The 25,496-nt window shown below is 36.4% G+C and overlaps 2 protein-coding genes across 5 annotated transcripts in view; one reads left to right on the plus strand and one right to left on the minus strand.

Annotated features, from left to right (window-relative positions):
* Window positions 1–1,297, plus strand: part of LOC121732704 — a 37,434-nt gene extending 36,137 nt beyond the window's left edge. The window contains exon 26 of the mRNA XM_042122657.1: window positions 1,127–1,297. Coding sequence (XP_041978591.1) covers window positions 1,127–1,297 — 171 coding nt within the window. The remainder of the gene's footprint in view (window positions 1–1,126) is intronic.
* A 388-nt stretch (window positions 1,298–1,685) lies between these two features.
* The window catches only part of LOC121732198 (E3 ubiquitin-protein ligase RBBP6), a 37,324-nt gene continuing 13,513 nt past the window's right edge, over window positions 1,686–25,496 (minus strand). For all 4 annotated transcript variants that reach the window (XM_042121998.1, XM_042121995.1, XM_042121996.1 and 1 more), the window contains 4 exons: window positions 24,676–24,765; window positions 23,978–24,157; window positions 23,616–23,684; window positions 1,686–4,503 (listed from right to left, as the gene is read on the minus strand). In XM_042121998.1, coding sequence (XP_041977932.1) covers window positions 1,869–4,503; window positions 23,616–23,684; window positions 23,978–24,157; window positions 24,676–24,765 — 2,974 coding nt within the window. In that variant the 3' untranslated portion in view covers window positions 1,686–1,868. The remainder of the gene's footprint in view (window positions 4,504–23,615; window positions 23,685–23,977; window positions 24,158–24,675; window positions 24,766–25,496) is intronic.

A 25,496-nucleotide genomic window follows, 5' to 3' on the forward strand; every position in this document is an offset into this window, starting at 1 on the left:
TGCTGAGTCGCCTGTGGACTCGGCGTCGGCGCAACCGGGAGGGGAGCGCGGGCGGGGGCGGAAGCGGCGGTGTTCATTGACCCGTCCGATAATGCTGACGGGCTAAACGTGATCGCTTGTGCGCCTCGGCGATGAGTGACGAATGCGGCGTCAGCTGGTGACCTACATAATGAATTATTACTTTTTAGTTGTGATAATTCATTACGTAGATCACTAATGATAGCTTTCAGAAGCTATCATGACGCTGACGCCTGCAGTCTACCCCGAACTCCGGTCAGCTCCTCCTTCAGGAACCTGATGTCCTTCAGTAGGCTGACGACGTCGACGTGGTCCAACGTGACGGGCGAGCGTCTCATACAGCAGCTGCTTCCCCTTGCAAATCTCCTCACTGGTGAAGGAGGACTTGCAGATCTGCATGATGCTGACCTCGTCCATGGTGTCGATGGCGTGCTGGATTAACGCCAGCAACTCGTTGGCTACGAGCGCCATGGTCACGTGCAGCGGCAACGTGCCGCGCGATTCGCGAAAATATTAATTAAATAATATTTGCGGCGTGTGTAACGTGGAGCACAACCGTTCGCTAGCTCGACACATTACACAATCTGATACTATTATTTTGTTATAATTTTAAGCTGGCCAATGGTCATACACGAGCCGCCTAACAATCCAAATCAACATTTCAATAATAGTCAGGGAGCCCTAGAACAATTTTTTTTATTATTAACAAGCTAATTTTCTGAGTAGCTTCGTTTTGATAAGACAAACATTTTTATCTGCGAAAAATCTTGAAAGTGGTATCTAACAGAGATAGAAAGGATTTCATACTTTGATTTGATGGTCCTAAAATATGGATTGTTCTATTTGTAGGACAATGTTACTCTTAAAATATTATATAAGTTATAACTATTAACCTACCAATATACAAAAAATCAGCTGGTTGGGATTCTGTTTTAGGGTGCTGTAATCAATAAAACTTGGTTGACTACTGAACCCTAAAACGGAACCCATAGATCGCAGCTTTAGAACAAAGCAGCAAAATTCTGTAAAACTACAAGTCTACTATAAGTAAAAAAACTACATTATTTTTTCCTATTGACCTAATATAATCATGTTTTTCTTGTTATAGATGATCAAGGATTCCTTCCGGAAAGCTCCAACGTATGGACCGTTGGAAAAGAAAGATTTCCACGAATGGAAAGAATTTAGACAGTCTGCGAAAGTGCAAAGAGCGGGCCAAAGAAGGAATTGGCTGCATCACATAGGAGTGGTCCTTTTTAAAGGATACAAAACGGATTAGACTTGTTTATTGATATTATTAGTAACTAATCTACGAATAATAAAAACTAAGGAAACGTAACTCCCATACTTCAACCGTTTTGAATTTGGTTCCTTTTCGCACACTAAAATATGGCGATAGCAACGAAACATTAACACTCAAATTTACGAAAGCCGATGACATTGTCACTTCTATATTTACACAAAATTATGTACCGAATACATACAGTATAAAGTATGCATGTTATCGGGTCACATTTTGTAGACTCGTGGACAATTTTTTTGACAAGTTACTCTTCCTTGGTTTTTATTATTCGTATGTACTAATTAATATTACAGCTAGGTATATTGTGATATTAGCTTACTTATAATAACAGTTTAAGGTGAAATTATGAAATAAAAGAATAATAAAGTATAATATACCTTTATTGTTTATTTATATGTGTTTACTATTCCTATTGAAAAACGCACATCAATTAAACATCTTAATTATATAAAAGCCAAACATTTCATTTATGTAATGAAATTAGACAGAAGCTACATATTTGTAAAAACATAATATTGACGTAAAATTTATACCTTTGTGACTAAACTTATTTATGCTTAGATTTTTTCTTCTTCTTGCTTGACTTCTTCTTATGCTTACGTTTCTTTTTCTTCTTTTTATGGTCGTCTGAGCTCGAATCAGACTCGCTTTCGCTATCACTAGCCTTCTTTTTCTTCTTTTTAGCACGCTTCTTTTTCTTTTTGCGTTTACGAGCATCCGATGATGATGACGAAGAGGAATCGTCAGAATCACTAGATGATTCAGTGTCCGTTTCCCGCTTTTTCTTCACATTTGTCAAGTCCAATTTAATAGAATCAGTATCGATTTTAGGTTTCTTAGAATCACTGACACCTGATGGTTCAAAAGAACGTTCGCGTTTCTTTGCAAGTTCATCTTTTCCGTCAGTCTCAGATTCCACATTTTCATCGTAATCTGGTTCAAAGTGTGATTCATCTAATGTAGACTTCTTACGCTCGTGTTCTGACTTTATGGCACTATCAGGTTTGGCCTCAAGACTTTTCTTATCTGCCTCCTGTCCAGTATTTCTTTTGTCTTCCTTGCTCGACTTCTGAGTTTTCTTTTTAGCTTCAATATTAGGCGTAAAACTTTCAAGTCTTCCCTCTGTCCGTCTTTCGACGTTTTCATTTTTCCTACCTCTGTCTCTTTCCCTATCTACAGTTACTCTACGGTAGGGCTGGTGTTCCCGGCTCGGAGTTTTAGAGCGCGACTTTACACGTTCAACTGTACTGTGTACAACTCGAGGCTCTTTCACCCGTCTTACATCTTCTATTTTGCCACCTAAACGTTCCTTGACAGAGAGCCTTGGAGGTGGTGTTTTGGAAAATTTTCTTTTCCGATCACTTGACTCAACAGACCTTTGTTCAGATTCAGTTGTAACAGGCACAGTTATCTGAATATTGTTTACATTTACTTTAGATTGATTTTCATCACCATAAAGTTTGAGCCTATCACTGCTAATTTTCTTGATTTCTATAGGTCTTAATGAATTGATTGCTTTAGCAAAGATAGCATTCTCGGCTCGCTTAATGACTTCGGATGTAACCTTAGAACCATCCGCATCCTCATCAGGAGATGTTATCTCTCCAGGCTCTTTGGCTTTCTCTGCGTTTTCGTCTTCTACCTCCCATTTGGACAATGCTGGTAGCGGTGCCAACATTTCTTTATTTGCTGCATTAGCTTCCATGTCTACCTCTAACTCATCAGTTGCTGCTTGTAATTCAATACCATCAAAGGGTTCTTCTTTACTTATATCACTAACCTTATTTTCAGGTTTTTCATCATTATCACTTTTGACGTAGTTTTCAATTATTTTCTTATCTACAGCTTCAGCTGCTTCGTCACCATACAAGTCGTCCTTAACATTCTCTGTATTATTTGATTGTGGCTCTGATGAAATTTCTTTATCGCCACCTTCTTGTTTAACATCGACGCCAGCTTCTTTGTCTTCAGACTTTTGTAAGTTTTCTTGTTTGTCAGTTTCAACTTTGTCAACTCCATCTTCTTCATCGTCTTTTTTGATTGGCTCTTTATCCTTTTTCTCTTTTTTGTCACGTTTCTTTTTCTTTTCAACTTCTTTCTCTTTTTCACGTTTCTTCTTTTTCCTATCTTTCACTTTTTTATCTTTTTCCTTGTGATCTTTAATTCTATCAGAAGACGATTTGTCACGACTTCTTTCCTCTTTCTTTTCACGTTTACCGTCTCGTTCTCTTGATCGACCTCGTGATTCACTACGTCTCTTTTCTCTCCCCTCACGGCTGCGTTTTGGGGATCCACGTGTCTTTTTCTCAGGAGATGCTTTCTCCCTTTCTTTTTCATATTCACGAGCTCTATCGTATTCTCTTCCTCGATCATCTCTGTTTTCTCGTCCTCCATAGCCTGATCTCTTATCATCCTTTGGCCTTTCTGATCTTTCAGAAGGCTCGTTATAGCGTTCACGATCTCGCTCTCTTCCATCCCGTTCTCGATGTCTTTCATGCTCAATATTCCGCCTAAAACCACCTCTACGCATATGTGGTCTCATTTCCCTGTTTAAATTATTATCATCCCTATAGCCATCTCTGAAGTTTGGATCAATATACGGTATTGGACCTGGATCTCTGGGATCAGCACTAGGGGGTCTAAACGGTACACCAGCTTCACGGAAATGAGGTGCATCTCTGAAATTACCGTCTCTGTATGGATGATTCCGATAAGCGTTATCCCTGTAGGGCGGTGGTCCACCTCTATAATTACCATCACGATATGGCTGACCATCTCTATATGGAACGCCGCTTTGATCTCGATACGAATTTCCTGGTCTAAAGTTATCCCGGTATCGAGGATGTTCGGGGCCATGTACAGGTATTTCATTTGGAACAAGTGGCATTCCGTCTCTATATCCAGCTGGGCCTTCAAATGGTGGTCTATATGGGTCTCTAAAGTTTGGTGGCATTCTGTCTCTTTCCACGGCACCTGAAGGGCCAAATGGTGGTTTTTCAAAAGGCGACGGTTCAAACCCAGGCACTGCCGGTTCAACGCCGGGAGGATGATCCTCAAATGGCGGTGCGTCGTAGCGACCTCTATATCCCGCGGGATCATTTTGAATGGGTATAGCCATCAACGGCATCGGTTTACCTGCAACTGGTGGGTATCCCGGCGGCGGACCATTCCTTGGCCCATATCTGAAAAATAACAAAGCACCATATTATTTTCTACCTAGAGCAGTAAGGCTATTCGTGGACAAGTTATTGCTATTAAATCTATCTCAGTGTCTAAACACACTATGCCGAATTTCCACGGAGAAAGTTCGGCTTGATTCCGCCTGCAATGTATTTTAAATTACCGATACACCATGCCGAAATTCCGTCGCGTTATATTGTATGCGATTGACATTGCTGATGTAATCATGCGGAATTTCCGCCACGGAAATTCGGCATAGTGTATTTAGACACTAAAGCTTCACGAACCGAACCTGTAGGCCTACTACGAAACCGTTTTGAGGCTAAAACAATTGGACGAGAATGCCGTGTCCTGCTCTAACAACGTCATTTCACGTTTGTTAGAGAAGAACACAACATTCTCGTTCGATTGTTTCAGTCTAAAAACCGTTTCGTGGTACGGGCCCTGGATACGACTTGTCAACAAAGAACCACATTTAAAACATTATAAGCCCCGCTAGACGCCAAAATGGTATAAATGCACAGTAGTTTCAGTTTTGAATATGGTCGACCGGAGCAATGTAAAAAAAACTGTCCATTTACGTGTAGCCAGTTGGAAACTATAAACAACTAATGCAAACTTATCATAGGATAAAATATATGAACTGAAAAATAGTTTACAAAAATTACGATTGTCATATTAATTCTTTGAACTGAAAAAAACGATACGAGTAGCATGAACTCGTAAAGATAAACTTTAGTGATAAGTGTTCCAAGAGAATGATTCAAAAACTTCAAGACAGGCAATTAAATCAAAGCAAAGAGTCTTGTGGTAGAGATTTAAGTTATAAAACAATTTGCCTTTGAAGTAAATTACAATATTTACTTCAAAGGCTAATTGTTTTATAACTTAAATCTCTACCACAAGACTCTTTGCTAACAAGTATAATATATTAAGGTTAATTGAAACAAACATATGATATGAACGACTATATATTTAAAATAAATAATAAAATATCACAGTTATTAATTTGAGAAAGTGTTACAATTTACAAATAACAATAACTTTATAGAGAAGAGAATAATTTTAAACAGTTTATTTATAATATATTTTACAAACCTAAAGCTGCGACAGCAAGAGTTTTAACTGAGCGTTAAGAGTCCGTATACGAAATTTTGCCGATTTCGCTGATTTAACAGACGTGATTTAACAGTTAAAATACAGTATTTCTATAAGTTTTAATGCACAACATGTAAGATCTTCAACAAGATTTCAATTATAATCTAATGTTGGAGCTAGATATTTGTTTTTTTTTAAGTATTTTTAAATAATCCAACTCAAACCCGCGACAGTTTTGTGATTTTTGCTCTATTTTCTATTATATTTTATATTATATATATTATTTTATATTATATATAAAATAATATACATAATATAAAATATTATATTATATTCAGAAATAATTTGAATTTGAATATGTAATAGTTGAGTAAAAAAATATGTAACTCGGCAAAATTTTAGAGAAAATGGGCAAAGAATTGCTGTTAATTTCGGCAACTTGGAGCTGTAATTCATAAAAAGAAAACGACAGAAATAATCTATAGATAAAATTCTATCCAATTCGAGAAAAAAGAAAAAAAATACAAATTGTGACAAAAAACACGATTCAAAACAACCTAAATCTCACATTATATCACGGCTGCTTTGCGGCGAGTTAAATCAGCGAAATCGGCAAAATTTCGTATACGGACTCTTAATGATTGCATAACATATAAATTAATTTACAGAACAAAAATAATTTTCAACATCTAAGTTTCTTTAAAAGCCATAATCTTATGTGATATGCACAAATAACAGAAGAACTTAAAATTTAAGTACAGTAGACCCTGTATAATCCGGCTCCCGTTGTAATCCGACACTGGTTAATTAAACTGGTACATTTAAACATTATTTTGGCCAATTCTTTTAGGTACGTAATGCAAAATTAAAAACTAAACATCTAGAACTAAAAGCTTTGTACTCGAGGCTATTTTAAGCTGGGTATTATGAGTAGTGAGTACCTTGCTTTATAAAAATTATTTGTAGTCCAGATAAAACTTTATTATTTTGATTTGCAATTTATTGTAATGTTTAAAAATCTAGGCTCCAATCATGGCTCTCTAATTCGACAAATGCGATAATCCGACACGACCATTCAAAACGTTCGTCGGATTAACGAGGGTCTACTGTACCCATTTTAGTTATTACTAAAATAACAAACAATAGAAGTGTTAACAAAATAAAAAGTCACATTTATGCTGATCTAAATCCATACTAATATTATAAATGCGAAAGTATCTCTGTCTGTCTGTCTGTCTCGCTTTCACGCCAAAACTACTGAACCGATTGCAATGAAATTTTGTACACAGTTATTCTAGAGTCTGAGAAAGGACATAGGCTACATTTTGATGTGGGAAAATATCTTATTTCCATGAAAATATCGATGAAACTTAATTCGCATTGCGCGTGGCCAGCGCTCATCCCGGGGGTCCTGGGTTCGAGTCCCGCAGGCGGAACAAAAAGTTTTCAATGTTCCTGGGTCTTGGATGTGTATTAAAATAATATTTCAAAAATCTTAAATATATTTTATGTATAATATTATAAAAAATCCAGAAATATATCGATGCAATGAACATTTTAGTTCTAATACTATTCAACAGATGGCGTTTTATTTTTTACTTCATTGTAACATAGAACTGATCATACTTATTAGTTATTATGTTTTTGTTTATAGTTTTTAATAAGTTAGAATATTATGTTTAATAATATTATCACTTGGTATAATAATAATCAATCTATCTTATCTTATAGAACTCCTACTGCATTTCTAATATATGTGACAAGTTGACAACAGAAGGCGCTCTAAAATAAAGGAGTTCGAGTGTACCGTGTTGTATTGTAGGCCACATTCCATACAGAAAATATATCAATGCAATCAACATTTTAATTCTAATACTATGAAAACCGATGGCGTTTTATTTTTTACTTCATTATTGTAACAGAACTAATCATACCTACTTTATTATATTAATATATTGTTTTTATTCATAACTAGCTGTTGCCCGCGACTTCGTCCGCGTGGACTTTAGTTAATAGCGCGCGGTGTCAACAAAATTTGTGTTAAATTTAAAAACTTTTTAAAACCCTGGTAACTGGTACCCCTCTTAGGGCCGCGCTACACCGGAATGGCAGCGCTGAAAGTGCTGGCCTCGCCGCTGCCATTCCGGTGTAGCGCGGCCCTTAATTAATCAAAATACCCAAAAACAGCTGTGCAGTGTGCACATAATCTACACTAATATTACAAATGCGAAAGTATCTCTGTCTGTCTGTCAGTCTCGCTTTCACGCCAAACGCCAAAACTACCGAACCGATTGTAATGAAATTTTGTATACAGATAGTCTAAAGCCTGAGAAAGGACATAGGCTACTTTTTTACTGGGAAAAAGGGTTGTCAGGGGGTGAAAATGCGTAAATTTGTTCAAATTATGTTAGTTCCAAAAATTCATAATAGATGGCGCAGTGCGTCTTCTACATCGCGCTGACGCTTGCTCAAAAGTCTTTCTATAAGAGGTGGTATCATCTTACATTTAAGTTTCGATTTTTTTCTATTGTTATATCTATTCTACGGTATTAAATAACTCAGTACTTTATCTGTGCAGTGACGTAAGCTTAAACCTATCAATGATAAATAGTTTATGGGTAAAGTTGTGTAATTGGGGGGCAAAATAAGCTTTAAAATTTGGTATAAAATATAAAGTTTAATATAAAAAAAAATGAAATACTTATTGTGTGCACACTGCACAGCTGTATTGATTTAAGGGATACCAGGGTTTTTTAGGGTTCCGTAGCCAAATGGCAAAAAAACGGAACCCTTATAGATTCGTCATGTCTGTCTGTCTGTCTGTCTGTCCGTCCGTATGTCACAGCCACTTTTCTCAGAAACTATAAGAGCTATACTATTGAAACTTGGTAAGTAGATGGAGTCTGTGAACCGCATTAAGATTTTGATACAAAAATTGAAAAATTATCAAAAATTTTGTTGGTTCCCATAGGTACAACTGAAACTAAAAAAAAATTTTTCATCTAACCTATGTGTGTGAGGTATCTATGGATAGGTCTTCAAAAATCATATTGAGGTTTATAATATCATTTTTTTCTAACTAATAGTTTGCGAGAGAGACTGTTACAAAGTGGTAAAATGTGTGTCCCCCCCCTCTAACTTCTAAAGTAGGGCATGATAATTCAAGAAAAAATATATGATGTATATTACTATAAAAACTACCAACGAAAATTGGTTTGAACGAGATCTAGCAAGTAGTTTTTTTTATACGTCATAAATGGTAAAACTTAAATTAACTTTCATTAAATCAACTGAAATATAAAAATAAATCAAAAACCTTTTAATTTCGTAGAAATAAACCTTATTGCTGCTGCGGAACCCTTCATGGGCGAGTCCAACTCGCACTTGGCCGGTTTTTATAAAAGCTTTTGACACCAATTTTGTTGACATCGCGCGCTATAAACTGAAGTCCACGCGGACGAAGTCGCGGGCAACAGCTAGTACATAATAACTTTAACAATGTAACGTCTCCATATTGACCCATGATTATGGCCTACGGAACTTGAGAGCTCTAAGGTCCGATCTCAGCGAAGCTTGTGGAGGAAGTATCGTTTTGTATTTAAGTTTTAAATCAAGAAAAGAAAAATTTTAAGGGGCAAAATGCTACTGTTATGTGAGCTACAAACACTTCGCTAATATTAGTATCAAGGGCAAGAGTTAGGCTTCTTACAGACGAACGGCACGTGTCAGCGGCACGTGTCGGCGGCACGCGTCTACTGCCGTCGCCGCGTGCCGTACGTCTGTGAGAGCGCTAAGCCTGAAAATAAAAAATCGGCATAGTGCGAGTCTGACTCGCACACGAAGGGTTCAGTACCGTTATAGAAAAAAAAAAATAGGCCAAAAATTGTATTACTTGTATGTTGCCCCCTTAAATTTTTATTTTAATATTAATATAAATTAATAAAGTACACATATTATTAAGGGCTTTGTGAAAATTTCATGTGCCTACCTGTTGCCATTACTGATATAGAGCAAAAAAGGCCAAAAAAACGATTAGGTATTGTATGGGAGCCCCCCTTAAATATTAATTTTACTTTATTTTTAATATCTGTTACAGAAATAACTATCTGTGAAAATTTCAGAAGTCTAGCTATAGCGGTTCTAGAGATACCCGCTTGGAGACAGCCATACAGACGGACAGACAACGAAGTCTTAGTAATAGGGTCCCGTTAGTACCCTTTGGGTACGGAACTTTTCGAGGCTTTTCAGCGTTTTCATGGCATAGTGATAACTGATAAGAAATGGTTTGAACAGGAGCGTCTATCCATAATATTATTTACGAATATGAGTTCTATCGTGGCACGAGTGCTGCAATAATAGCTCGAAGAATTAACAATGTGTATGGCGCTGGTGTCGCAAAGGAAAATACGGTACGGTTTTGGTTCCAACGTTTTCGTTCTGGAAATTTCGACCTTCATAACAAGCCCCGTGGACGACCCGACTCCTGAGACCAAAATGAATAATGAAGAATTAAAGGCTATTTGTGGAAGCGGATCCATCGCAAACCACTTCAGAGTTAGCAGCAGGTTTCGGTGTAAGTGATAAAACTGCTTTAATCCACTTGAAGCAAATTGGGAAGATAAAAAAACATGAAAGTACCTCATAAATTGAGTGAAGCAACCAGAAAACACGCGTCGACTGCGGCGTTACATTGCTTAACCGACACAATAATGAAGGGATTTTAAATCGGAACATTACTTGTGATGAAAAATGAATCCTTTACGATAATCGGAAGCGTTCGTCATTTTTCCTAGTGTGTGTAATGGTTTATTTGTTAAAAATATGTATGATAAAAACATAATTTCAAAATAATATTAGTTCGATGCACTCCTTTAGCATATAAACTATAACTGTGCAAAATTTCATTCACCTATGTTTCCCCATTTTTCGTCAAAAGGGATACAAAGTTTTTGGCTCACGTATTAATATATAGATTATTATACAAAAAAAACAACTTTATATTCCTCCCATACAAAACGCCAATTTCATATTATGTAAGGACCTAATATATTAAAATCCAGTCCCCGAACATCGAGAAATTTCGGTACCGAGTCTAATAAGCTACTTTCCTAGGGTATTAAACATTGCATAATCGACAATATAAAAACAAAATCGTAATAGATACAATCAACATCATCTACAAAGCAGATAGATTTCTAGAATAACATGGGAAAATACAACAACCATTTGAAATTAGTAATGGATGTAAACAATTATTACTTAATTAAAATACAAAATTATAAATAATATAATACAATATTATAGCAATAAACTTTACAAACAAAGCGAATAAGTATGTTTATGATTATATTAACTAACGGATTAAAACTAAAATATTTCGTAAAGACGTTGAGACCCTCGACAATATTTAAAGAAACTGAAAATGCATAATATAGAAATGACAATTGCCGAGAGACCCTTACAACAGGCATGTATCCAATAAGAACAAATTGAATAAATTGTCCAAAAATATTTCTGTAAGTATTTACTACTTAGATTAAGGGCCTGTTTCACCGCTTCCTGATAAGGCTATCCACCACTTAATTTGACAGATGGAGTATGGAAAATCTGTCAAATAACCCAATCGGGCACCTTATCAGGAACAGGCCATAAGAAAAATAAATTTATTCAACGAAAAAAATAGTTTACTACTATTAATATTTTCACGAAACAAGTTATGGAAATATAGGCATTAAGTCACGTGACAGTGAACACCAATCACAAAGCGTTACGTCAGCCTGTGCGAAATGTCACTGTTGTTGACATTTTCGTAGAAGAGAGCCGCAGTAGTTAGGCACTGCAGTAGACTAACGTTGGTTACTGACTCATAGTCTAAGCGATAAGTTATACGTGGGAGAGCCATGCTTCGGCACGAATGGGCCGGCTCGACCGGATAAATACCACGTTCTCACAGAAAACCGGCGTGAAACAGCGCTTGCGCTGTGTTTCGCCGAGTGAGTGAGTTTACCGGAGGCCCAATCCCCTAACCCCTACCCTATTCCCTTCCCTACCCTCAACTATTCCCTTCCCTTCCCTACCCTCCCCTATTACCCTATTCCCTCTTAAAAGGCCGGCAACGCACTTGCAGCTCTTCTGATGCTGCGAGTGTCCATGGGCGACGGAAGTTGCTTTCCATCAGGTGACCCGTTTGCTCGTTTGCCCCCTTATTTCATTTAAAAAAAAAAAAAAAAAAAAAGTGAAAATGGCGAAATGTAGAGATAAGGCTCTTAAAAATACGTGCGATAGCTCATTAGATCCAGAATGACGTCTAGAAAAATGTACACAAAAAATTGCAAAAGTTACAAACAAATTAAGTTGCAGAAAAAAATGTATTACGTTTTTTGTTAATAACTCCGAAACTATTAACACAGAAAACACACACAAATTTTTAAAAAAGATTCTTAAAGAGGAGGAAATTTTCATTAAAAAAACTCCCGACTCCCGGAATTCTATCTCTATTATTTATATTTTTAATTTAACGCTGAAAATAGGCCTCCGCGCAGCATTTTTAGGTAGCGCGCGCGGCTTCAAAACCGAGCACGTCACACTCATTATTTTTTAAGGTATTAAATATTAATTTAAAAAATTTAAAAACTTATGGTGTATTCCGAACACTTCAAAGAATTTGCTCTTGTTGGAAATTTGACTTGAAGTTTTCATAAATTATGGAGAGGTTGAGGTTTGATTTTGCTGTAAAACCTTCAGCAGATGGAAAATCAAATGTTATTTGCATAACCTCAAAAGGAACACCTACTGGACAAGTTTTCAGTATTCCGGGGGAATACCAGCCAGCAAGTTTACATAAAGTAAATGCCAAGGTGAGAAAAACATTGAATAAAAGACACAAGAGCAGAAAAATATGGATAAGCTTAACCGATGAGATATCTAATACATATTTGGATGAAGGACAAAACTTGCAGTTTAATGACGTATACCTGGAGGAAATTATGGAAAACATAAATGATTATAAGTCTTAGCCTAGTAGCACAAATCAAACATTGGAAAAACTATTGAAAAAATTCCTCGAGGAAAAACAAACTTCATGTGAAAATCAAAATTTACGAATAATCTTAAAGGATTTAATGATTGAGAAATTTAATGACCGAAATGCAAATGCTCACCAATGGATTAAAAGTTTTAACAAAGAATGTGAACGTTTTTATATCGACAAAGACAAAAAGAAAATTGAAATATTAAAAAACTTTTTGGAACACTCCAGTATGGATTGGTAAAGTTGTATGCTTATAAAGTTTACAGTGGAATCAGAGTGGAACAAATGGGAGAAAAATTTCTGTGATACATTTGGAAATAAAGGATGGTCAATTGGTCACCCATCAGATATGCTCTTGCTTTTAAGTACCAAGCAGGTTCATTGCTTGATTATGCTTTAAAATAAGAAAAATTATTACTAGAAGTGAGGATGTCGATTGATACAGGAACACTAATAGACCTTATAGCAGCAGGTTTACCTAATTATGTAACAGACAAGATTGACCGGGAGACTTTACACCAAACTGAAGATCTGTACAACGAATTGGGAAAACTAGAACATCTTGTCGGAAATAATAAATATGATAAAAAAACTTTACACATACCCTGATATAAAAATAAAAAAAATTGAAGAAAAAAAGCCATGCCAAATTTGTGTCTCCGAGAAAAAAAGGTAAATGTTTCCACCTGGAGGAAAATTGTTGGTTCAAAGAGAAAAATAAAAAAGGTATTGTGAAAAGTGTAAACAACTCTAAATTGGAAATTGAACTAAATGATGAGAATCCAAAAAACTAGAAGTACAGTCTGTCAAGAAAGTGAAGAAATTAAATATTATACCATTATATTATAACAATCCAGAAGAAGACAAGTTCCTAAATGAAGAGAATATAATATTTTTCTTTATAAGCCTGTGCTGTCCCACTGCTGGGCAAAGGCCTCTTCCATCCAGGGTCTTCCATTTTTCTCGCTCCTGCGCCACCGTTGGCCAGCTGGGCTGGTATAAAAAATAACAATTCAAATTTAACAAATGTCAAAATTCCTGATGCACTAGGTGACAAAAATATAAAAGATGTTTCTTTATACGCTGGGCTACTGGAACAAGCAACTAATTATACGAACAAATGGGAAGTGAGCTTTAATGAACATATGAAAATTGACAAATTTGAAATTTCAGTAAACCACTTGGATGTGTATCAACAAAGGGAAATTGATAAACTAATAGAGCAGTCTTTGCTAAGGATAAATATGACGTTGGCACTGTACGTGATTACGAAGCTCATATAGATTTAATAGTAGATAAATATTGTTACAAACGTCCATACAGGTGCACAGCTGATGATAGAAAAGAAATTGAATACCAAGTATCAAAACTACTGGAGAAGAATTTGATTGAGGAATCTTTTAGCCCATTCGCTGCTCCGGTTACTTTGGCCTACAAAAAAGAAGATGATAAAAAAACTGTATAGGACTTCAGAGAGTTGAACAAAATCGTTGTTCCTCAATCACAGCCATTCCCTTTGATCGAGGATTTAATGATAAAGACTGTAAACTGTAATTTTTTTTCTACTTTTGATATAAATTCAGCATTCTGGTCAATTCCTTTAAAAATTTAAGATAGACACAAAACTGGAAAATATACATGTTATGTGAAGCAGAATCCGGCTATGTATTGCAAATGATCCCATACGTCGGCGATTCCAAATCGGTAGATAAGATCATTATGGAGCTGATGGAAGGCTACTTGAACAAGTGGCATTCTGTATACATGGACCGATTTTTTTCAAGCCCTACGATCATGGATATATTGTGGTTGCGAAAGACTCGTGCTGTCGGCACGGTGATGCCTAATAGAAAAGGCCTTCCTCAAGAGTGGCGCTACCAAGAGTTGGAGTGGAACGAGATGTCCTTTTGTCACCGTGGCAACCTGACAGTCTGTAAGTGGAGAGATAAGCGAGACGTACATATTCTGACAACAAAACATGTGGCCACTTGGACAGAAGTGACCGTCGAGGCGAAAGGCGGCCGTGCACAAAGAGTGAAGCCAGACTGTATCCTAGACTACAATAGAAATAAAATCGGCGTGGATCTGTGTGACCAGTATGTGGCTTACTATGCGCTAAAACGAAAATCCATGAAGTGGTGGAAGGAAATGTTCTTTCATCTGTTTGCCAGGGCCACAGTGAATGCCTACATCATCTATACTAATATTATAAATGCGAAAGTATCTCTGTCTGTCTGTCTGTCTGTCTCGCTTTCACGCCAAAACTACTGAACCGATTGTAATGAAATTTTGTACACAGATAGTCTAAAGCCTGAGAAAGGACATAGGCTACTTTTTAACTGGAAAAAGGGGTTGTAAGGGGATGAAAATGCGTAAATTTGGTTAAATTAACTTAGTTCCAAAAACTCTAAACAGATGGCGCCAAGAGTCCCCTAGATCGCGCTATTGCTTGCTCATGCGTATTTCTATAAGAGGTGGTACCATGTTGAGGTAGGTTTTACGATTCTTTCGATTGTTATACACGTTAATTTTAACTAATAACTCACCTACCAACTTAGATATCAAATTCAAAAACAACAGCGCCAAAACTACTGAACCGATTGTAATGAAATTTTGTACACAGATAGTCTAAAGCCTGAGAAAGGACATAGTCTACTGCTTACTGGAAGAAGGGGTTGTAAGGGGGTGTTTATGCGTAAATTTGTTCAAATTAAGTTAGTTCCAAAAACTGGAACAGATGGCGCCAAGAGTCGCCTAGATCGCGCTATCGCTTGCTCATATGTATTTCTATAAGAGGTGGTATCATGTTGAATTAATATTTCGATTGTTATACATGTTATTAATTAACTCACGTACCAACATAGATATGAGAAACAACAGTCTACCAATAATAAATACTAAATAGTTTATGGGTATTGACTATTGGGCAAAGCTAAAGTTGTGTAATGCATTATGCAGCTAAGTTGTGTAGCGCTAAATACGCTTTAGGTATAAAAAAGTTTAATTAAAAAAAAAACATTATGTGCACACTACACGGCTGTTTTGGGTATTTTGATTTAAGGGGTACCAGGGTTTTAAAAAGCTTTTGACACCAATTTTATTGACACCGCGCGCTATAAACTGAAGTCCACGCGGACGAAGTCGCGGGCAACAGCTAGTTCATTATAAAACAAAAACCCCTAGGCAAAGACGACTCCAATTCTCTCAGTTCTTGCGGGAGTGTGGGTCATCCATAGCTGAAAAAGCTGGCCTGGATGGTTCAGGTGAAGCAAGTGGCTTCAGGCCACACATAGTAGATGCCACACGGCTAACCGGACGTCATTTTATGGAGCCTATTCCGCCAACTGCCTCGAAAGCGACAACGTTAAGAGTTTGCAAAGTTTGTGCGGACACTGGTAAGGCCAGAACGGGGACCAGGGGGAGGAAAGAGACCAGATACCAATGTGAGATCTGCAAAATACCACTCTGCGCCCATCCTTGTTTCAAAACGTACCACACGAAACGTGATTATACGAGATATTAAATTGTCTTTTCTGAAACAAGGGTGGATGTAAGACTTTTTTTTTTTTTTTGAAAAAGCATATTTTTTCCTATCCATAATATGAATAAAAAAATCTATTGTTTTATTTCATAAATCGTAAATATAAATATCAAAATTATATAAATAAAAACAAATAATCTCTTATAGTTTTGTAATGTTAAGCCCCTCAAATAGTGCGAAAAATGCCGGCTAACCAGTATATACCGCATTATAATGGCCCGGCCCTCAAAGTGTTACGGGTGCCCAGGTGAGCTCCACCCTTAAGAGAGTCTCCCGAATGGCTAGCGAGGCAAACCAGACAATTTAGCTATCAAATGAGACCTTTTTTATCTTCATAGGATATTTACATGAGAAGTACTGGTCAGATTAGTGTGAAAGCCCGAGAAAAACTAAAATGGCTACCATTTTACAACCGTGAGAGAGAGAAAAAATTTCAGACCCAATTTATCGATAAAATATGCCATAGATCATGACGGAGATAAAGGATCGGACACTGGTGTCGGGATACATTGTATATTATTACGTATCTTTTTCTCAGAGGTAGAGTACGGCGCCGTGATAAATTATTGTCACGTGTAACTGCGCCGCAGGCTAAAAAAGATTGGGAACCCCTGTACTACACAATAAACATTTATTTACATATACAGTATAAAGGTAATAAAATTATTTTTTACAAAGAATACAAAATATAATATTAGATATCGATTTTCACATTTACATTCTGACAGTGATACACTGTTTCTAAACATCTTGTAGCTGTTTTCTTGTATAGTATTCCTGCAGGTATACAGATTAATATAATTATTATACATACAACCGTATTCTATACAACTATAAGTAGTTAAAAAAATCGTTGTTTTTTTTTCACACATTATGTTTTGTCTATTTATTAAACAACATCAGGAACCAGAAAAACTAACTATTTTAAGGATTATAAAAAAAATACTTACGGCCACACTGAGTGATATTAATTTACTATTAAATAAATTACTGCGCTGAAAGAGTAATATAGTTCAGTGGTGAAAAGATATGTAACATACCATATACTTAACATAGAATTATTATGTGACGTGTTTTGCACACACACCCCTATCACTGTATTACGAATTGCGAGTATTAATATAAGTAATAAAAAATATATAATACAAAGAATTTACTCATGTAAGTATATTTTCAGTCTTCCACAAAGCACGAAACAATAATACTAATACTAATTATAAAATAATAAAATACATACTTATAAACAACTACTTCACAATTAACAAAGTAATGCGCGTTCATTAACCGCCCCTAAACTTCAGGTATCACTAGCAGCCATCAAAGGTTATCGGTTGGGATCTGTGTGGCAAAATCTAAAGACATTCACTTAGTGTCTCAACCAACCGAGGAAAAATACCAGAAGCAATATTTGCTTCTGGTATTTTTCCTCGGTTGGCTGCCGAAGTTCTTCTAAGCGAAAATATCTACCATCTGGCCTGACTGAAAACCGCTTGTATCAAGACTACATCGAGTATTGTAAAGAGAACGGAGCATTACCTGTATCATCTTATTACTACAAACATATTTTTACTACCGAGTTCAATTATGGCTTTCATAGGCCAATGTGATTATTGCGTCCAATTTAAAAACAAATCACCAGAAGAGAAACTCCAGGAACAAAGTAACTATGACTTACATTTATTTAGAAAACCAGAAGCTAGAGAACAAAAAAGAGCAGACAATGCAAGAGCTAAGGCTGATCCAACGTTTCGTGCAACTTACACTATAGATTTAGAAAAAAATTTACTTACCCCACAGTTAGAGATTGGACAACTGTATTATAAGAGAAAATTGAAAACTTATAACTTTACCATCTATGATCTTGCTAAAGGCACCGCAATTAACTATATGTGGCATGAAACCAATGGTACAAAAGGAGCATCTGAGATAGCTACATGTATTTGGAAACTCCTTTCTGAACTGCCGCCAGAGGTGACAGAAGTAACATTTTACTCAGATACTGCTTCAGGACAAAACAGAAACCATATAATTTCTGCTATGTTTATTAGAGCACTTTCCTCATTTCCAAATCTGAAGATAATAAACCAAAAGTTCTGGAATCTGGACATTCCGAAATGGAATGTGACAGTGTTCACTCGGCAATTGAATCAAGGGGTAGAAAAATTAACAGTTTTGTCCCAGATGGATGGTACACTGTAGCAAGAACGGCGAAGACGACTCAACCTTCATACGTCGTAAAGGAGATGGACTTTATTCAATTTCTTGATTTTAAGTCATACGGCCAAAAATTATTAACCAATAAAAATAAAGGAGATAATGGAACTATGAAATGGCTTCTTGTTAAATGGCTGCAATATAGACGTGAAGAGCTCATGCATAATATATTTTATTACAAAACTCAGTTAAGCCAAATCGAATTTGAACGACTACGTATTCGCCTCAAATCAACTCAAAATAATAAAGAAATACTCGCCACTGTAGTAGCTAATCTTTATAAGTGTAGCTTAAAAACAGATGCCAAAAAACTTAAAGACTTACAAGATCTTTGTAAAAAAGGTACAATCCCTACCTCATACCACGTATATTACATGAATCTTATTGCTTCAGGTGATGATATTGATGTTACAGATGATGATAATGATGATTGAATATTTCTGACAATAGTTTATTATTTGTACCATAAAAATATTAAAAAATAAACCTATTAATTTTTTTATGTCTACCACTTACCTACTACCAACCAACACTGATCCTATCAACTATTTGAATATATACATAAATAGATCTATGACACTCGTATCTTTTCACCTCCCTGTTTATTAGTAGATTATTTTCAAAATATCTAAATGGTGAAAAGAGCCAAGTGCAAAATAGCAATTAACAGAAAAACTAGTTTAATAACAAAAACGACTAAAAATACAAGAATCATGTTAAGCAAAACCGATGCCATTTTTATCAAAATCTAATTTATGGTTTAGAAGATAGCGACTAGTTATTATTTTCAGTTTAACCTCGTCACTTAATTGCTCATTATTTCGGAACTAGTTACGTGTGGGACGTGGGTTGACTCTCTTCACTACCAAAGCGACAAAATTCTAATTGAAGACAATAAGATTTTAGCATTAGTAGACACAGGTAGTGATTTAACGTTAATAAGTGAGAGTGTTTATGAGACAATAGTGTCCACTGTCCGCCACTTAAGGCCATCGCCTGAGCAAACAACCTTGACCATACATTGGCAACAGAAATACACAATCTGTGAAAATTTCAGAAGTCTAGCTATAGCGGTTATTGAGTTACAGCCTGGAGACAGACAGACAGACAGACAGACATCGAAGTCTTAGTAATAGGGTTCTGTTTTTACCCTTTGAGTACGGAACCCTAAAAACTAACCGGAAACGAACAAAATATGAGGACGCTTTTCCATTTAGCCGAATTTTAGTAAGGAAACGTCAACATCCTGTAATTACCAGCGAGGACCAATCGCTGATATAACTTGAAAATGTAAGAGAAACCACAAATGATGAGGAACTGTTTTGCCTAGAAGGACGCAGAATCATATCGATCAGATATTTTTTAGAAAATTTGGGAAAGATTACTGATCATAACGAAAAATCTTTCGGATGCAGGTATAGAAATCTGAAATGTATCAGTAAGCGACGTACAGGTTTTATTTCAAAACTGCGTTTCAAGTGTGAGCTTTGTAATTCCGAATTTGACATAAATACTGAAGATCCGTCTAACACCTGTGATGTAAATCACGGTATAGTTGCAGTTAGTATTGGCTGTGGGTTGGGAAATTTAAATGAATTAGCAGGTAATACCTGGTATGTCAAAAAATTTATATGCTCAAACAAGTAAAAAAGTTTACGAATGGTTCCATAAGACGGCAGTAGAAGAAATTTGGCCATTTGGCAGGCATCGAAGAGGTAGAACATGCTAAAGAAATTGTCGAGAACATGCTAAAGACAGTGTCGACTGTGAAGGTACACCAATGATTGATGTAATAGCTGGTGTTGGTCCAAAAGATCCTTCGGAAATAACTATTCAGCATCATCAGGTGCAGCCGCGCCGCAATAATCGGCGCACACATGGGTAAAATTTTATACCTTGGTGTAAAAAATAAATACTGCAAGTTTGTGCAAAAGCAGAAAATAAAAAAAATGAACCTGCAAATCACATATGCTATAAGTGACAGTGCAGAAACCACCTGCTGAGAAATCTGTGTAACAAACTGAAAGCACTTACTGAAGATACTTATATTCCTATCCAATTAAGGAAACTTTTAAATGACTTCAAAATCATGAAGTTACGCAGATATACAGTGTGGGCTATAAAGGTAAGGAAACACGAAGACCTGACTTTCACTTTTTGGTAGTCACTCTGATTGCGATGACGCTATATGCCCAGCAACTGACGAAACCGACCGAAATACGGCACTTGATGTAGCTAACTCAATTTTGTGGTGGAAAAATGTGTCAAATTGTCTTGTTTTTAGCTGCAAACGCTAAAAGTCTTATTTATGACGTTGATAGCAATCTTGCTGAGATATTTAATTCAGTAATTGCCAAATATGTTGGCGGGAAACGAATAAATTACACACTAAAAATTCATACCAGGAAAGGTGTTCGGCTTCACTTATTTCCTTTAACACTAAGCAACCAATAAACGCTATCCACAAATGCATATTTAATAAACCTGCTGGCAAATATACAAATGTATATCAGGCACAAAAAGCGAAAAGAAAAAATTATAGAAAATCATTTCGAAAAAAGTTTCGTAGAAATATGAATGATCCTGATTATTATGGATAGAAAGCTCAAAGACCAGATATGACCGGTGAAGAAATTCAAATGACAAAAAATGATTTTTTTAAACAAATGGAACTTTCTAATCAACAAAGAGAGGAACTACAGAGACAGACGATATACCAAAGTTCCAGTCAAGAATGGTTAGAGAACAGAAAAAATAGTAACCGCGTCTATCTTTGGAAAAATATGTAAACGTAAAGAAAATATTAGCTGCGCTCCTTTAGTGAAAGCTGTTGTGAAACCACAAAACCTATCAAATGTCCCATCGATCACATAAGGTAGAGATAATGAACAAACAGCATTAAGTTCAAAGTTCAAAATTTTTATTTGCAACCAAGTACATATATAAATCAACATACATTGACGAAATATACAACTTAAACTTAACCCAGTTATCTCTGCAGGAAAACGTCACAATTTCCCGCTGCGGTCTTTATATTCATAAAACACTCCAATATTTAGGAGCCCGTCCCGATGGTATTTATAAAGACAAAGATGGAAAAACAGGGCTGGTAGAAGTGAAATGTCCACTTTCTGCAAAAAATATGCAACCTGAAGAAGCTATTTTTTTTTTATAACTTTAATAAAAAAAAAATTTGGAAATATAACACTAGGAAAAATACGTTTGTAATTGACAAAAACCACGATTATTTTTTCCAAATTCAGGGCCAATTAAACATTACGGAGATGGATATATTATGCTTATTTGCCGTATGGACCGGAGATGAGTACTTGATGAAAGTCGAATATATTATAAAAAAAGAGACCCTACGTTCTGGCATGACAAAATGGTAGGCCCATTATCTAAATTTTATTTGCATTGTGTACTTCCTGAGCTAATTGATTCCCGCCTTGAATGCTCCATGCCAATAAAAGACCCGCCATATATCATTGACACCCGGTTTCTGAAAGGTATGTCAAATCACTGATCAACTAACACTGCTGTTAATTTAGCATGGATTCATGGATGGATCAGTTTGAGTTTCTGATACATTGATCAACCGAAAATTGACTAATACATGATCATTTTTAATTTGACTAGCGATTTGTTTGTTTTCGTTCATTGCTTCACTATTAACTATCAAAAATGCAAATTAAATATCAAAAGAAGGAATTGCAGACTGTCATTGCTTTCAAAAATGTTCAGGGAATTTCAAATCTGGGGCCTTACTCCCGAAACTGATATCGATTTCGATTTTCGATTTCAACGGTTTTTGACACTTTAGACATGCTTTAGACATCTAAAATGGCGCACGATCGTGCTGCGGATCGATGAAACTAATCAACCTCAATGGATTTTGCTATTCCTGACAGCTATGCTAGCGCACGATCGGGCTGTGGCTCAATTTGGAACTAATCAGTATCGAAACATTCGCCAAATCGAAATCTTAGGTGCTCGCGACAAACAAAATTGTCTGAGAATCGAATTTCAGATCGTTTACAAACATCAAATTTAAACAATAAAAAAAAGCAACAGAGGCATCGACATCTATTGAGATCGATTGTTGCTTTTACTCATCGAAGATAATAATTGAGTGATCAATGTGTGAAGGACTGGTTTTACTTAACTTACGTCTCAATGAAAACCCTAAATATGCAATGCTATAATGCTTCTTGTCTGCACGATCAACGCAATTAAACTATATTGTCTAAATATTCAATACAATTTTGTTTCTTTACAAAATGATTGTGCACTTTATATTCCACAATCCATATACTTGATAATATAAAGTAGATTGTACTATCAGGGAAATTGACAGATGGCAGACCAGTGTAATTTTGTTTGGTTATGTCAAGTCGAGTTGTCAGATAACAGATTTCAACTAACACATAAGTCGGCTCAATAACGTAGGTCCGTCATCTGCCCGTGAATCAATTTCTCCGAGCGTACGTCGCTGCTTCGCAGTTTTCAAACAGAAATACCGAGCCCTAATCTAGTTTCTATATTATATCTAACATTAATCGATTCGGCAGTACATATACTTAAAAATATATATCTGACATTGCATTAGATTAATTTTAAGTATTTTATAAACAGCATAAAATAAAAAATAAAAATTACAATACGAATACAAAGTTACAAGATTTAATTGTAATATTAGTTTGCATCTATTATTTACTTAAACCACAGTAACGCCTACATTATTTGCTTTTATCATTAATTTCCAATGAGTAAATTAATGAGAACAATTTCTCAACTCTCAGCTGCACAAGTCGCAACAGACTTCGGGTACTATATTATTTATAAATACAACTTAGAATTAATCACAACGTTACAAGTATTTCACAACGTAACAATAAGACTAATTACAAAAATGCGTAACAAAATATCACAGTTTTACATCATATAATGCTTAAAACAAAATTAATAAATATACACACAATCGAGTCGTTTCCTTGTAGCTTTCCTTATATACTGAAGCAGGAACTTTGCAGTGTGATACGTCACGAAGAAACAGCTTCCGCAGCGCAGATTTCGACGTCAAATAAACGCATAATCAAACCGAAAGAACGTATAAACGCACCTACTTTACTGTCAAGCGGGTAATATGAATTTATCGTACGCACAGGTTCAATCCGATCGGCAAGGGGACAATACGCGCGGGGTCTCTAGTTAAACTGTTACATTCGTACCTGGCTCCAAACGGCGGCTCTACACTACGACGCGGTGGCGACAATAGTTCGTCGTACACGCCGACAAATCTGAAACAATACATTTATACATATATCTAACTAGCCAGTAAGCTTTGTTTTGCCATAATAATATATTATGGTAACGATAAAATGTGTAAAAGATAATATTATCTACGGACGCTACACGCTTACTCTACGTCAGTTTAGCCCCATCTAAAGTAGACGATAAACTTATATTACGTGTAAATATTCAATTAAATAAAAGGTGCTAATATGTATAGCATCTTTTATTATATTATTGAAATTATTATACAATATACAGCTATTTAATACACTAGTATTGTTAGAACATGCCGTGTTACCTGTGTGGTGATGATCTGGGCGGCGAGCGCACGGCGGAGCGACGCGGCGAGCGGGGCGGGGACAGCGGCGCGAGCGGGCGCGGCGAGCGGACCGGCGACCGCGGCAGCGAGCGCGGCGGCGAGCGCAGCGGCGAGCGGTACCGCATCGGCGAGCGGTGCCGGCGCCGTGGTGATGGGGACCTGATATGATGATGTAACGTTTTACCATCTTACTCATAAATAACCTCCTTTTTTTAAGTTGGTTAAAAAGGGATAATATAAGGATATGATAATATTTTTAAAATTTTTGTTACAAAACAGCAACGTACTTATTATACAGGGTGTAACAAAACTAAATGATACTTTAGGGTTTATTTGTGTCTCCTATATAAAGTTCATTGTGAAAGTAGCAGCGCTGAAAGAGCAATTTTTTTTGTGATTTGTATGGCAATCGCCCAAGCTTTATGAATGTTCCCATACAAAAGTAAAAAGTTACTCTTTCAACGCTGCTACTTCAACAGTGAATTATATATAGGCGACCCATACACACCCTAAAGTCAAAGTCAAAAATCTTTATTCAGAATAAGTTTTTTCAAACATTTTTCGAACGTTGTTACTACTGGGGCCTACCACCGGTTCGTATTATCACTTACTTTTGTTACACCTTGTATAATATTATGTTTTACTTACACCACTAACGTCAAGTATTTAATGCTCACCGTGTCAAAGACAACGTTCTCTCGCGTGTGCGCCGACGTCGCGGCGACCACGGCGATCGGCGGATGCGACCGCGCGAAATTGACCGCGATCTATTAGGAGAAGCATTTTAGTCAATGTATTTTTATTACTTGCACTATGTTTAAAATAAATATTTTGGCGTGGCCAAAGCGTTTGTGGGCGTGCCAGGTGTATTAATGAGTAAGCAGAAGCAACATAATTACTATTCATAAATAAATATAATTTATTAACTAAAGAAGTGAAAATGTTTTATAAATAAATCAAATACAGGGTGCAATTAAACCTACCTGCCAAATTTTTTTTGGGGCTTAGGTATCATTGGGCGAGTCCATTAAAAAAAATGGGGTGTTAATTTTTTTTAAATAACATATTTTATCCCAAAAAAAATCGATGCACAATGGTCACTTCATAAGTTCATAATAATTACGATATCCAGACGGAAGATCGGTTATGCGTAGGGGTAAAGCAGGGGTGACGCGCTGGGTGGGAGGCGGGAGGCCCGCCGGTCGCCGGCGACCATTTAGTACCACGCGCGTAGTTGTATAGCTAACACGTAATTATTTTGTTTGTCACGGCCCCCCGGCCCCCGCGCTTTAATTATTAGTGTCTGTTACAATGTACCCTAACCACGATCGAGTGTTATGAAATGTGGAGGTGCTACATTTTGAGTGGCGAAAGTTTACGCGGAACCCAGAGACTGTACGAGCAAGATAGCCTTACTCGTCTTCGTAACAGCTGATTGATGATTCTCGAATGCAGCAGCTGTACCCTGAATCTGAATCGCGAAACAATCAAAGACTCG

Source organism: Aricia agestis, chromosome 12 (genome assembly GCF_905147365.1).
Source record: "Aricia agestis chromosome 12, ilAriAges1.1, whole genome shotgun sequence".
NCBI classification, from domain to species: Eukaryota; Metazoa; Arthropoda; class Insecta; order Lepidoptera; family Lycaenidae; genus Aricia; species Aricia agestis.